Below are 14,935 nucleotides of genomic sequence, written 5' to 3'. Positions count from 1 at the left end.
AAACACGACAGCGTGGAGGATGAAAGCTGACAGAAAGGTTAGAAATGGACCTTTGGAGTTTTTTTTGTGATGCTATTCAACGTCAAGACTGATTAACTATAATGCTTTGTTTGCGTCAGATAGGCTGAGCAGCAGGACTCGTCTGTGTAACTGTACACTGATGTTTTTCTCTCTAAAAACTCCAAATCAAAATTAAGAACTGATGTAGCGACGCAGCACGGACAGATTTGTTTTCACTCTTCTCAAGAGGACAGGAAACGTTCACATTAGAAACTGAAAACTTGAAATAACTTTGTAAACTGTTAACTACAGAAATGATGCCCCGGGACTTTTGAAGCCAATATTAGGGAGGATATTGACATATCAGCTGACACAGACACATTTTTCTGCCATGATTCCTCAAATGTGGACACTTTTGCATTATTATCTCCGAAAAAACTATTTTATATCGGTGCATTTGGACAACGTATACGCCGATACTGATATATCTGATCAATTTTGGCCACAAATATATTGATTTGCCTCCAATTTTGAGAAAGTTCTCAATGTTTACGCAAAAAAAAAGTAAAATATTGTTGCTGTTAACAGAGTGTGTTTGTGGTTTGGTCAGCGACAAGGAGAAGAATCGCTGTTCTTCAGAATCCAAGGGGAAGTTTTCAGTCCAAACAATATATCAATTAGACCAGAACTGAATAAATATCAGGAGGCCTCCTGTAAACTGAACTGCAAAGTGTGATTAATGTAGAAAGTTCATTAAATATCTTTTGACAGTAAAACCCAGACTTGCACGCTCGGGGTTATTCTAATAAAAATGTAAAACAGGTACCAGCAGCGTCAAAAATAAAGAACCTACAACACAAACATCCTTATAAATCACTTTTCTTTATTTAAATCAGCGTTAGGCAGTTATGCTATGAACAACACAGGAAAATAAAAAACCGTGACAAAAAGAAAGAGACATTAAAACATGAGAGATCCAGTTAACATTAACTGCACTTGGCACTGGATAGACGTTCATGGAAAGAAGAAAAAAAAAATATACACATTTATCATACTCAAAATAGAAGAAGTGCCTCCAGTAATCATCAAGTCGACCGTTGAGAGTGAAAGACCGGAGAACTTAAATGTGCTCTCAACAGGATTTCAGCATCCAGAAAATACCGTTTTATTTTTTTTTTTTGCTCTGCGCTCGGATTCGATTCTCTCATCGTCGACCTGCGACTGCCTCCGTGCTTTGGTGGATCTGAAGGAATACGACAGGTGAGGTGCTCCGGTGTCGTCGCACAGATTGAGATTTACAGCCAGAGAGGAGGCAGAGGCGAGGCTGTCTGATGAGGAACAAAAAAAAGCATCACCCTCCCCAAACACACACACATCCCACAAACCCCAAAGTACCGTCACACACACCCGATGTCGAGCTCAGGGGCTATTCCTTTGTGTATTTGTCCCTTTTTTTAATAAATCAACCATCAATTCTTCATAAAAACATGGAGGAACTTCTGTTTCCACAATACACTCCATTTACAATGGTAGTAGTGCACAGCAACAAAAGAAAGAGTCAATGGAAAAACAAGAAATTAAAAAGATATAAATTGAACTCGTACATCCAACAAAAAAAAAAAAAAAGAAAAAGCAAAAGTAATCCCTCTCCCAGAAAAGAAAAACTCATGATATCATTTATAAAAACCGACATAAAAATGTGATCAGTTCTCGCTCACCTGGAACAGATGCTGAAAGCGGCCCGTGGCTGTTTGTGGTGGACCCTGATTGTGATATTACGACAAATTGCTTAGAAACTTTGCATCAATTTTATCCTCTGCGGAGGTTTAACTAAACCGTCTCAAACACTCACTGCAGTGTTTACCTGCTGAATTTAATTCACAACAAACCTAGTAAACAGGTAAACAAGCAGAGTTAACATTCACCGCCCTGGTTTTTTTTTTTTTTACTTTTTTTCTACCAGAAAATCAAAAAATACACCAGCAGAGTGACATTAACCCTTCAATTTGTAGTCTAAGTAGAGGAGAGGTTTCAGGGTGGGTCTTGCGAGGAAAAGTGTGAGCCAATCCAAAACCAGGAGAGAAGAGAGGCAGAGAGGAGAGAGAGGAGGAGAGCGGGGAGGTGACGGCTCGATTCCCTCCGGTGTTTGACGAGAGAAGAGCCAAAAGAGAGAAGAAGAGGGATAAATAGATATATACTCTGCAATGTGGGCGAGGGGAAATGTGTTTATGCCATGTATGTGTGTGTATGTGTGTGTATTTGTAGGTGTGTGTGTGTGTGTGTGGTCTGTCCGTCCAGTGCTTTATCTGACGGTGACGCCGAGTTTTTCCAGCACACGGACTCCTTTCTCCTGGTACTCCTCCCGGGTCAGCCAGAAGTTGTCCTTGTCCTTCATGATGTCGGCCAGCACCGCTCCACCCAGGAACACCATGTGCTTTCGCCTGGGAGGATCCTCGATCCGGATCTTAAATTTCTACAAGACAAGAGGACACAGAGATGTTAAAAGGCCCTGTGTAACAAAGAAATGTCCTGTAGTCTGCAGTGTGTCACAACATTTTGTTTTTCTCAAATCAGATGTGTTTATTGAGTATTTAATATCTTGTTTATTATTTTAATAATAAACCATACCATTACCATTCATGTATTTCTTTGATTTCTTTTGGTATTTTATACATTTGTCTCACAGTGAAGCTCTTTGTACTTTGTTTTGGTAAGTTCTCTAAATTTAAACATTCTTTCTAATCGGTGTGAACCAGATTTTGTACCATTGCACTCAGGGCTACAAGGAGGTTTATATCAAATTTAGATTTTCGAGGCCTTAGGGTCCAGACACATCAAACCCACATTAAAGAACTAGCTAACTGTCGCGTCGCCTGCGTCATGGCCAAAAAGCTGCACTTGAACACACCGCAAAGGCAACAACCGACAGCCAACAAGCTCATACGTTATGTGCCTGCATGAGAGGAAATGAGTCTCCACACCACCAGGTGGCGGTAGTCTGTATTCGTCATGAACAAAGGAAAACCTGAGGACGGCGAATATACAAACTGTTGTTATGATAAAGCAGCATTTTGTGCCAACACTCTCGTTAATTTAGCCACATCTAACTGAGAATATGTTTGATAAAAAGTTATTTGTGTGGCTCAGGAGGTCACGTTTCCTTACAGATGTTAACGCCAATGTAAAGCACTTTGTGACTGTTGTCTGGGGAACGCATTTTATAAATGAATGGTATTATTATAAAGGCTGACTAGTGCCAATGCTGCAGGGCACACTGCAACAACTAGAGACGCTCACTAGCTACTTAAGCTAACAGTAATGATCGTTTGCCACAGGTCTGATGGTGCCGACAGAAGCTCCGACAACAATCCGCTGTCAAAACAATCCCTCTTTTAGTTTGTTTAGTTCGGACTTTTCAAGGCTGGCACATATCCTCCAGCGTTTTTACATTCAAATGAAAATTTATGACAGCCGCCAAGGTAAACGTGAGACCAACTGTCATAACTTTGGTGCCCAAGGCAGCTCGGCTAAATCAGCATTAGCAAGAGTACAGCACATACATTAAAAATAGCTGGTGGGACTAATATCTGGAGTAACACCTGTAACTCACAACTTGAAACGTGGCATCACAACTGAAACGTAACAGACGACAGAAAACCAATCAAGGGAACAAAAATGAACCTCTGTATGAGGATACTTATCGCATATGTAGCAGTTTGACATTAAATATTAAGGACATTCAGTCGGGTAATGTTAGCATTTATTTGGAGTGAATAATGTAAGTCCAACATTCACTCTCTTCCTGAGGGAAATTTGTGAAGACAGCTGTCTGCTGCTTGTGGAATCAGCACAAATGAAAGTGGACAAAAAAAGTATTATTTCAAGTAGTAAAACCAAAACAATTAAGTTAAACATGCCTCAGGGCTAAGAAAAGCTGAGGGGAACCGCTGAGTAACTCTGCTCTCTAGATTTTGTTTCTACGAGTGACACATTTGATCCTGTGGCTTCAATTCATGTCAGATACAACTTAGTCCCGTGGTGACAGATTTTTAAGGCTGGGGAACTATCAAACATCACTCCTGCTAAAAAATCCACTTCTTTGCTCTCTGTCTGAATGCTCAGTATATTTTAAAACACTCATATTGTCACTAAATAGGGTAAAAGACACCGTTTTGGTGGTGTATGTAGCCATAGTTCGAGTGTTTGGAAGATAAGATGAGCATTTGGAATAGCAAGAACTGGAATAAACAACAGGAATGGTTCAGAAAGTCTGTTTCGAGTCCACTTTAATCGACATGCTATCTGTCAAGCCTCAAATTATTCAGTGTAACAGTGTAAACCGTGTAATAAAAAAAGATTGCACACATTTAAATCTATGTGAAACACACCATCACTACATATAAAGATATTAATTAAAAGAATATATAAACAGTCTAAGAAAACGCCTGCAGTTGTGGGCAGCGAAGTAAAGCACATAATGACTTCCTTTTAAGCGTATGAGTCATCTGAAGATGTTTGTTTACAAAATAGTTCTGTGTAAAATCATCTGTGTCTTTGGGATGCTGACATGGAAATATAACGTAGTGATATTTTTCCAAAACACGTACGTGTAATTGGGAAGTGAAACCCCACGTAGAGTAGGTTGTTATTAAGGTGTTCTGTTAATTAAATGAATGTATTTTAACCTCTGGCACCACCTGGTGGTCGTCTGTGTACACTGCAGACATCACACAGTGCTCATCTTTGCTCTTAAACCTTGTAGATATCTTTGAGACAGTTGACCGAAGGCTTTTAATTTTTTCTACTGTGAACTCCCAGTGTTTGGGATTTACCGTCATCAGGACAAAGGAGACACTGTCGGGTGTCAGTAACCGTTTGCACACTAAACCTAACTCAGGTATGTTCCCCCTGTGGTTGTTGAACTTTTCTGGCACCTGACTGCACTCTCACATGTGGGAAACTCCACCCAGGCCAGCTTAAACAAACCCAGAGAATCAGCTGGAAACACTAATTCACACCAACAGAAATACCTGGTGCAGGAAAGAAGACTTTGGATCATCTGAATCTTGTATTTATTTTAAGAACGCACTGGTGGCAGTGCAACTAATCAAGTTCTAAGTTAAGCTAAAGTAATGTTTTCAAAGCCTGAGTCATACTGTAAGCGACATCTGAAGTATAATCATAAATGAGTTGATATCTCACCGAAAGCTTGTCCACATCTCCCTTGAGCACACGCTCCAGGTACAGCTGCTTGAGTTCCCTCTCCAGCCGAGAAGGCAGGCCGGGGTACATGGTGGATCCTCCTGATAACACGATGTGTTTGTAGAACTCAGGCCTGATGACGGGGAAGACATACAGAAGGTGAGAAGAGGAAGAGACAAAACAACAGACATGCAGACAGGAAGAGAAAAAAGCACCATCTTTAAATAATCTTGTAATGTTTCTAGTTTCCTTCTCTACGGCTTTAATTTCCCCATTTTGAATCTACGAATGTGGAAAATTTACAATCAAGACGTTCCAGTTTGGAGTCCCTCAGTGAACTCTACGAAATACATCAGAAAATAATGATAATAAAAGTGTCGCATCCGATTTCCAAGCTCACATTTTCTTGAATATTTCCAGTCTTTTACACGCCCAAAGATCAATTTTCATGCTTTCCATAGAGAACTCTGGTGCGCAAGAAATATTTTGTTTTGATTTCCAAAACCATGAATTGCGTCAATGGGAGCTCTGCTGGGTGGACACCACCAATTTGCATATCTCTGTCTGTGTGTGTTTTGGCTGTGGCTTGTTAGTCTTGTGTATGCACGTGTGCTACAGTAGAAACACTCAGCAAAGTATAAACTGATGTGTCTTCCTCACCTGGTGTCTATATCGGCGGCCTGGATGGTGTTGAAGAGGAGCTCGGCCACTCCGACGCCCTCCACGTTGATGAGGTGGGGCTGGAACAGAGCCTCCGGGGCCTCAAACCGCTCTCCTCCCACCTTGATCACACGACCATCTGGCAGCTGGAGAAGTGTAGGAGGGATGAGATGAAAAGAGAATGAAAAAAAGATATTCTGACACCGCTGAGGAGGTAGGATTTAATGTATGACTCAACGGAGAGTCATAAATCTTGAATGTAAGAATCAAGAACGATACTGTTCAGTGGCTGTTTGTGATGGATGAAAGGAAGTCAGAACTCGTCAGTAAACCCTTTTAAAAGAAAGGTTTATGTGTTAAGTTCAACAAGGCTTAGATAATACTGTACGGCAAGTTAAAGCACAGAGAGTGTGGGCTCCAAACTGAGCAGAGTGAATGTGTGTGTGACTATAAAAAGGATTCATTCAGCCGAGGGCAGTGGGAGGAAGTGGAGCCCAGCCACCGCCGCAAAGTGGCTGCACAGGAAATGATGTAACGCACAGTTCAGGGCCCTTCGGCCACAGTTACATTGCCCTCCTTGTTTCGGCACACTCGTGCACACAAAACGATACTTACACATACATGTTCACACACCTACACACACACAGTCGCCTACACTAACCCAAACACTCATGGTCAGTGAGCTCTGAGACACAACATGTGCTCGGTAAGGCGTGCAGTAACACAGACTTCAGGGCCTGCGTTTAGATTCTGTGGTTCCCTCTGCAGGGAAAAAAGGGCCTTGGAAAGAAAAGCAAGCGTGGTGGAGGAGCGCTGCACCCCCATATGTTTGAGTCCCAGAGAAAACAGTTAGTCAGCAGCACTGCCCTGTCCTGAAGCAGCCAACAGAGCCAACGACAGGCATGTGGTAGTCTACTTAGCTCAGAGCAGAAACAGATTTAGTTACCCCATTAGTTTTGTCAAAATACTGCCACTTTTGAATAACAAATCCTTCAGGAGGGATTCTTTCTACAAACAGTGCTATTTTGAGCAGAAATGGGAAACTCGTGTGCATGTGGTGTTCATAAAAAGCACTCATTTGACATAAAAAGTAAACAAAAGCGAAATTCGCCCGAGGGCTGGAAATATAGATGAGTAAATACTTTATCACTGAGCAATTACAGCCAGTTGATTTCCAAAAATGAAAACATTCATCAGGGTTCAGACGTGTGCTGGAGATTCTTAAAGGTCGTTGGATAAAGTGCTTGAAGCTGTCTGAAAACGTTACTTCAACTGTTAATAGCTTTATATTGGCTCAGCCAGGTTATAGGATGTTGAGTCTAATTACTGACAGGTGAAACATGTGAGTGTGTACCGTGTCTTAATATGCAATTACTTCAGCTGCAAAGTGCAAGAAAGCTTTAAACTGCCACTCCTCTATCCTGACGTGCAGTCTCACTGTGTCCTGACTGGTTTTCTTGACCCCGTGTTTCTGATATAAGACATTCCTCTATTTCCTTAATAAGCTATATCCTTTTTTAATATTGCTTTAAGGCTTATCTATTAGATGGGAGACAGCAGGAAACATGGGGACAGGAAGCAGGATGATGAACTACCATGATCATCCACAGGAAGACATGTTGGAGTTAATTAAATCTGCAGAAAAGATCTATTAGATCTTCTCTCTTTCGGGCCCTTATTTTTGTGCTATCTTTTATTGTGTTTCTCCGATTAATCCATTTACAATTCCCCCTGTTTGATGCTAACTGAGAGAAGGATGCACATCATGTCCATGTGAGAGCAGCAACCTGTTTTAAGGCTGGCCACACACTGGCTACTGTGTCAGCACACTTCATTAAATGACAACCACAAACACCAGGTTACAAAGTGAGCTCAGCAGCAGCCGAACAACTTTGTGAAACAACCCTCACAAAACAGCCACATGCAAAACTTCCTCTTTAAGTATTAATAGGGTGTCTGTACAAAAAACCTAAGCAGTGAAACCATTCATGTGGCTTACATGTATAAATGTAATTTTTATTAACTGAAAATTAAAAGCTGTGGGTATCTTACCGTGTATGACTCCACCAGCACGGTGGTCTCCAGAGCCAGCTTCTGCTCCTGCTCGATGTTGTAGCCGACGTAGCACAGCTTCTCCTTCATCATGCGAACCGTCTCAAAGTCTGCAGAGTGGTTGAAGGCGTAACCCCTCAACAACAACAACTGCACCAAGAAACGGAGAAATGGGACAGGAAATGGGAAAGAAAAAGCAGAAAGTTGGTCAGAAAGCATTATTCTCTAGAGCGACCAAGAGAGAGCCCTTTGATATGTCCTTTTAAACAGGAACTGGTACTGCCTGAGCTAAATTACTTCTTTTTACAGGAGATGTTGATGCCCGTTTCCCCTTCCTAGAAAGTCTCGACCAAACAATTCTCAATTTTATACCCCATTTAAAGACACTTAACTCCAGCAGGTTTCTCGTCCTAACAATTTAATGAAAATACGGATTTAACACCCAGTTTTCTAAAGACTAGTTGACTTGGTTGTGCTAGTTTTTGTTACGTCCGTTGTCACTTTGTCTCACACTGAGAGACTGTCATGACCGACTGGATTACCTTGATGAGGTAGCGGGTGATGTCCCTGCCTGCGATGTCCAGGCGTCTCGTCAGGTGAGGCAGGCTGAAGCCCTCGTACACTGGACAGATGTGTGTCACGCCGTCACCAGAGTCCACCACCACACCGGTCAGAAGGCCTGAAACACACACAGACAAACAAGAGTTAATAATCTACATTCTAACATCGAGGTGTGTTTGTTAGCCCTTGTTGGCTGCTTAAACACACAAAACCTGAAAAGATAACATGTTAGGTAACAATAACTGCTGCTAACAAGTTGGTATAAACTCAGAGACAATAGAGAGAGCAATACACGGACCACAAGCAGGGCTGTGTGTTTGAAATCAGACTCACTGTGGGTGCAAATAGTTGCTTAAAGCACCACACAGGTGAGCTGACACACCTGAACACTTAAATTATTTTGTGAAGTGATGTTCATGTGACCGTCTAGACTTTCTAGCACAAAGATCATCATATCAGGTATCTAAGTAGTCTCATAAAACAAATCTTTGCACAAAGTATTTGACAAAGGTGTGGTAGCTGAACGCTGCTACAAGAACGTTTTCACAAATGAAAAGCCTTGTGTGTCTCTGAGCTACTAAACTACTCAAAATTGACAGGCTTAACACAGATCAAACGCCGGCATCAGGGTACATCTAATTTGGGGGCGAAAGGAAGTCAAACTCAAAAGGTCAATGTGTCTTTTGATTAAACCTGCAGCACAACAATGCGTCTCTTCTTACCTTGGGCGTACAGTGTCAGCACGGCTTGAATAGCAATGTAGACTCCTCCAAACTGGTAGGTCTCAAACATCACCTGCAGGAGAAGCCAGAAGACATCAAACATCTTCATACCTACAGTATTAAAGCATAATTTAGCCAGTTTCCCCCATCACACATCTATTAAAATAAATGTACCTCAATGATTTTTTCGCGGTTCTTGGTGGGGTTCATGGGGGGCTCGGTCAGCAGGATCTTGCAGTTGCGGGAGTCGATGTTGAGCTTCTCTGGGCCGAAGGTGTAGTCCCACAGGTGCTTCATGTCATCCCAGTTCCTGACGATGCCGTTCTCCATGGGGTAGTTGACTTCCAGCATGGAGCGCAGCTCGCTGGCCTCGTCCCCCACCATCAGGTCCTGGAGGGAGAGGTCAAAGGTCAACACAGATAAATATTTAGCAGCTCTGCAGTGTAGCCCCCCCACGTTAGGATCATTCAGAGTCATTTGGAGCATGGATGAGCACTGAGCATTGGTTTATGGTAATACAATTAGTCATTTCAACTTGCCCCCTTGGCTTGCCAATCTCATAAAATGAGATTAACTGGATCATCAAGCCTTCACTCGCCTTGAAACGAGTCATCCGTCAGATAACAACAGGCGCATTCATGTCCTCGCCCAAAGTGGCTTCTTTGCTTTTAAAACTCAGTTACCCAGCATGCACAACAAGCCATTATTTTCCATGCATCTACACCTGGAAACACTTGTGCTTCCCTCCAGCTACAGTAAACCACTTGTTTTAGTACGTTTCAACTAGCTGCATGCAAGGCAGCCTGGCAATGTAAACAACTGCTGGGTTAGAGCTCAGTGTTAGCCACACAGTCAAGCATCTCACGTTCCATTTGGAGACATCAAAAGCCTACTGAAGGCAGCCATTTTATGGGTTCATCCTGTGTGCTTTGGCATTAACAAAGTACCAGTCACAGGCATTGCCTCCATGTGGTCTCAATAAAAAAAAAAAAAAAAAAAAAAAGTCAAAAGAAAAACAGAAAAACAGATGTGCTTCCGTCTCCAACTTTCAGCTGTCTGCCATGCTTCCTCGAGCTCGGACACTTCCTCTGCACTTGTAAAAAGGTGAAACGCTCACAGATACTGAGGCGAACGCTCTGAACCGGACATTCCTTAAATAAATGAGATGTTATGACAGTAAAGCAAACAGATCTGCGATGCATATATGAACAATATTTATCATTTGGCACCGAGCGTTCCAGCTGCAGCTGACACTTTAGGTTGTCTTTAGCTGAAAAATGGTGCGATTATTTCAGTCCTTATAAAGCAGCAGGAATGACGGGGGGGGAGGAGTCGTCAGGATGCACCAGCAGATCAGAGACTCAGAAAATGGAACCGGTCCAAAATCTCTTTTAGCACTCCATCGATAACAGCTGGCCCGTGATTCATTACAGCCATCTCTGCAACACTTTGAGCCTGGAGCGAGGAGTGCATTAACGTACATCTATCTGACTCTCTGCCACTGATTTGACCAACAACACTCAAATTCAACCCCCCAAAAAGTCTGCAACTTGGTTGGGATGTGGTCAAATGAAATCATTGGGTGAGTAAGACAGAAAAACACACCAGGACAAAAACAAAACATCTAAAAACAAAAAGGAAGAAAAGCTTCATTTTCAGTTGAGATCAAACCATGACACAACTCTCCGGAGCAGGCAGGAACAGGAGGCACACACACCAACCTGGACTTACCATCTTCTGGGCATTCTACTTCATCGTGGGGGAACAAAACATGGAGGAAGAGGAAGGTAGATGTTTATAAAAAAGGACTGAATAAACAAAAGAAAACTGGAGAGAGGTAGAGAAAGGCTTCATGCTAAAATAAAGGGACACTTTCAGAGAATAAGGACGTCTGTTGCTCGATCAACTGATCTACCATCATTTTGAAGAAGTGCACTGAAGGAAGTCTTATTTGTCTAAAAGGTGGAACTTGTGGTTAGAGGATTGATTTAAGATCTGAACTGGACTCTTAGTGGAGCCAACTATAAAATTACAACAGGTCTTTCAGGGTGATAATGGCTTTAATGTTCATATTACGGACTGACTTTGCTACTTAGTGCCTGATTTCATATCTTGACAGGTTTCCTGATCCACTCGCCCCAGAAGTCAAGACTTTCTGGGCGTAAAAAACGGTCGTTCCAGTTGGACCAGTTCTTACCTTAATCTCAATGTTTCCGACTTTGGCTGTCGAGCGGATGATGGGCCTCCCAACAAGCGCAGGGAATATGTGCTCTGGGAAGTTGGAGCCTGCATAGCCGCACTTGACAAACTAAAAGAGAGAGAGAGAGACAAGAAAAACAAAGAGGGGAAGTGATGAGAAAATACATTTAAGTACTGATGAGATAGACGGTGCAGTGGAGCAAGACGTCACCGTCACCCTGCTGATAACAGTGGACTTCATTAGTATTCAGGCCGAGATAAAAGAGTCACCACAGGCGCTACAATCCCAGGACCCTGTGAATCCAGCACAATGATAGAAAACCTTTGTTGATTTCAAGGCTTTAACAGTGAAAAACTAGGGCTGAAGTGCAATATTCAAATCTCAGGAGCTGCATTTCTTCATTAAAATGTCAAATGTGTGATAAAACAGCATTAAAATGAAGTTACGTAGTGCTGCAGAGATGCGCTGGCCTAGAAAACTTGGAGAAAATAATTTTAATTGGGCTTTTTTTCATAAAAAATTTAAATTGTGATGCAAAAAATATCATTCTCACTTTTCTTATGTCAAAAAATAATCACAATATCTTTATTTTACCTCATCATGCCCTGTAAGCCCTAAAAAACATAATAACATAACAAGCAGTATGATATAACTATACCATAAAATAGAAATCGTTCGCACTGTGTCGCCAAGCAGATCAAGCTACAACTGTAACATGAGTCGAGGAAAAGACAGTTTTTGAGCTGAATCATAGTATCTATTACGATGACTAAAATCGCACAGTTTCAGATTAAAATACTGACATCACATCCAGATCTTGCACAACACATTTTCCCCAACATGCAAGTTGTGATGCTGCAACACACAAAGTTTTACACAATCCTTCCTCTGCAATACTTAATACTGCAAAACATAATATAAACATAAGTCTGTTGGGTTTAAATGGTTCAGTGTTCATAAGTTATGTAAAAATGAGAAAGACTGAATTAAGACTTGTTTCCAAACTGTCTGTATCTTGGGCAAATTTAAGATGATCTACTTAATTTACCTAATTAAAGTACACTTTCTGAACCAGTGCACACAGTTTACTGCTGCCCTGTAGCAACGTAAGAACTGGGTTGAAGATTATAAGAGGAACAAGCGAGACAAACGGACGCTGTCTGTAGAAATGTCATTCAAATCAGTGGCTGCTCTATTAATAATCTCACAGAAGCAGTCCACCATCCACGGGGGATTTTACTGTAGGATTGTGATTCAAACCAAACAATTCAGGTTCGTGTGTTATCCTGTTTTGCAGCTGCATGTGCATGGAGACACAAAAAGGTTAAACTAACAGATTTTACAGAGGTTGATGGTGTAAAATAACACGTATCAGGGCTGTGAATGGTGTCGGTGACATATATGGCTGTGGTTTCAGACTCATCTCACTTCCTCCTGACTTCTCAGTTCAACCCGGACACAGGGGCAGGTTTGTTTCTGGCAATCGCACAATGCTCTTGAAAAAGGCACATCTCAAAAAAAGCCTCATTAGTCACTCGGTGACATGCTGAGCCAACATCCTCTTTCACTGCTGACACGGTTTAGAAAGGAAGTCTCTACAATCAAAAGCAGCAGTGTTACCTGCACATAAATACAGATCAGCAAAGTTGTATGTTATAAGCTGCTTGTGGTAGAAACTGCTTGCTCAGTTGCTGGAAAATCCCCTAAATTCAACAGCCTTAATGGACTGTGTGAGCAGCCAGCTAGGTTGTGATTAAAGGACCAGATATGTCCAACATTGGGCCGGTGGTTATTTTCCACTACACTGAGGGCTTACACACCCACAAATTCCTAAAATGTCTGTCGTTATAAGCAAAAATAGAGCTGAGAGGGGCGAATGCATGCAGTAAAAACGCACAAAGTACGTATGATCACTAGTTATTTGACATTTCTATCCGGGGAGTTGGTGCTAGCTGCTGTACAGGAAAACATAAAGGTGGTTCCTCAATTAACCTGACACGGCCTAGCTAACCTTAGCCGACGTTGGATATCAGCACAAATATCTACTTAATGTGCTTTAACGTTAAACAAAACGTACAACGTTAATGTCTCTGCAAAAATCCGCACCGTTTGCAAAACAAATCACTGAAATGACCGACGCAGCTGCCAGTCAGGAAAAAAAACAGACAGCCAGCTGTTAACTACATGCTAGCAGCAAACTAGCCGGATAGCTAGCTGCTTTAGCTTGGTAACGGTTGGTGGTAAAAGAGCGAATACTCGTCCGTTTCAATTCAGGGGCTCATGTGTGTGTGAGACCTTTAGTCACAGCTGTGTATTCATGTTTTATGCAGACGTGTAAACCCTTTCTACGTGCCGTTTCCGTGTCGGGTCTGGATGAATGAAAATTAGCAGGCTAACATGCTAGCTAGCTACCCACCCAGTTAACGCTAGCTAGCTTTGGACGCTGACAGCCCCACTTCCTGTTTCAGCAAATCGGTCGACATAACGCCGCCGTGTGAAGAAAGCAGCGGATTGATAGCGTGTCAGACCAAAACGGTGAACTTACCCCGGTCCCATTGTCACAGACCACCACTTTCCTTCCCTGGCTGTCCATTATATAAAAGCCCAGTTGCCGCTGAACCTCCCTCAACTTTCTTCGGCAAGCCGGAAGGAAGACACACCAACCCGGCCGAGAGGAGGAAGGGAAGGGTGCTCATCCGGTGCGTTCAAGTGACAGGCACTCCCTCCAAGATAATACATGCTCAGCTGTCACAGGCTAAAATTACAATCACAACAAAGGCACTGACTTACTGCGACGTTATAAACAAAGTCATCTGAAGTCCTGCTACGTGCACGTTTGCAGAAATTCAATATCCGCCTTAAAAGAAGTGCAACTTCTCAGGTTGAGACAAGTGAAAAGCTTCTCATGAGGCTTAAAAATGTCATTTTTACCTCCTAAAACAGTCTGGGTCCTCAGAAATCATGCACAAATCTGAAGTGGTTATTTTTGATTTAGCAGTTTATGTATAAAAAAACATTAAAAACATGGTAGAATATAGTAATAATGCTGATTATCTGCAGCATTATGAGGACAGAGAGAGAAAAATCATCATACAAATCATTTATATATCAATTTTAATGAAAAGACAGTCAGTCAGTCTGTGCATGGTGTGAAAAATGTGTAATATTAAAGCTGCTACAAGGAACTTTGATGTTTGGTTGATTTTGGCGGCCCCTGTGGACAAAGAAGGTAATGTTTCCACTGTCGAAACCACAAAATATAACGTCTAAAACTAATTTATCTAAAGAAAAGAATCACCTTCTGCTACTTTTTAACTGGCTTATGTCCTCATCACAGTAACATAACCTGAAAAATGTGCAGTAAACGCAGGATTTTTCAGTCTGCAGGCGGCTGCAGGCGTAAAGAAAAACTAAAAAAAAGAAAATACTAGTTAATCTTCCTGCTGATTGTCTCGTCACTGCTTCATAACAAGTTAAAAACTCCTTGTAGTAGCGTTAATATATAAACATACTGTATATTAATGTCATGCCATGTATC

At 41.9% G+C, this 14,935-nt stretch overlaps 1 protein-coding gene across 1 annotated transcript; it reads right to left on the bottom strand.

The window, feature by feature from the left end:
• Positions 1-863: 863 nt before the first annotated feature.
• On the bottom strand, positions 864-14,092 carry LOC311270157 (actin-related protein 2-A). Its single transcript, XM_084374887.1, has 9 exons — positions 13,943-14,092; positions 11,395-11,505; positions 9,372-9,587; positions 9,198-9,270; positions 8,457-8,593; positions 7,915-8,064; positions 5,863-6,008; positions 5,203-5,335; positions 864-2,473 (listed from the first exon to the last, which is right to left on the bottom strand). Exons 1-9 carry the CDS (start codon positions 13,988-13,990, stop codon positions 2,303-2,305), a joined length of 1,185 nt encoding a protein of 394 aa, XP_084231013.1. The 5' UTR covers positions 13,991-14,092; the 3' UTR covers positions 864-2,302.
• Positions 14,093-14,935: the final 843 nt, after the last annotated feature.

Source organism: Pagrus pagrus, assembly GCF_965226575.1.
Source record: "Pagrus pagrus genome assembly, chromosome: 15".
NCBI classification, from domain to species: domain Eukaryota; kingdom Metazoa; phylum Chordata; class Actinopteri; order Spariformes; family Sparidae; genus Pagrus; species Pagrus pagrus.
Note: the sequence above shows the minus strand (reverse complement) of the source record. Positions and strands in the feature narration are given on the sequence as shown.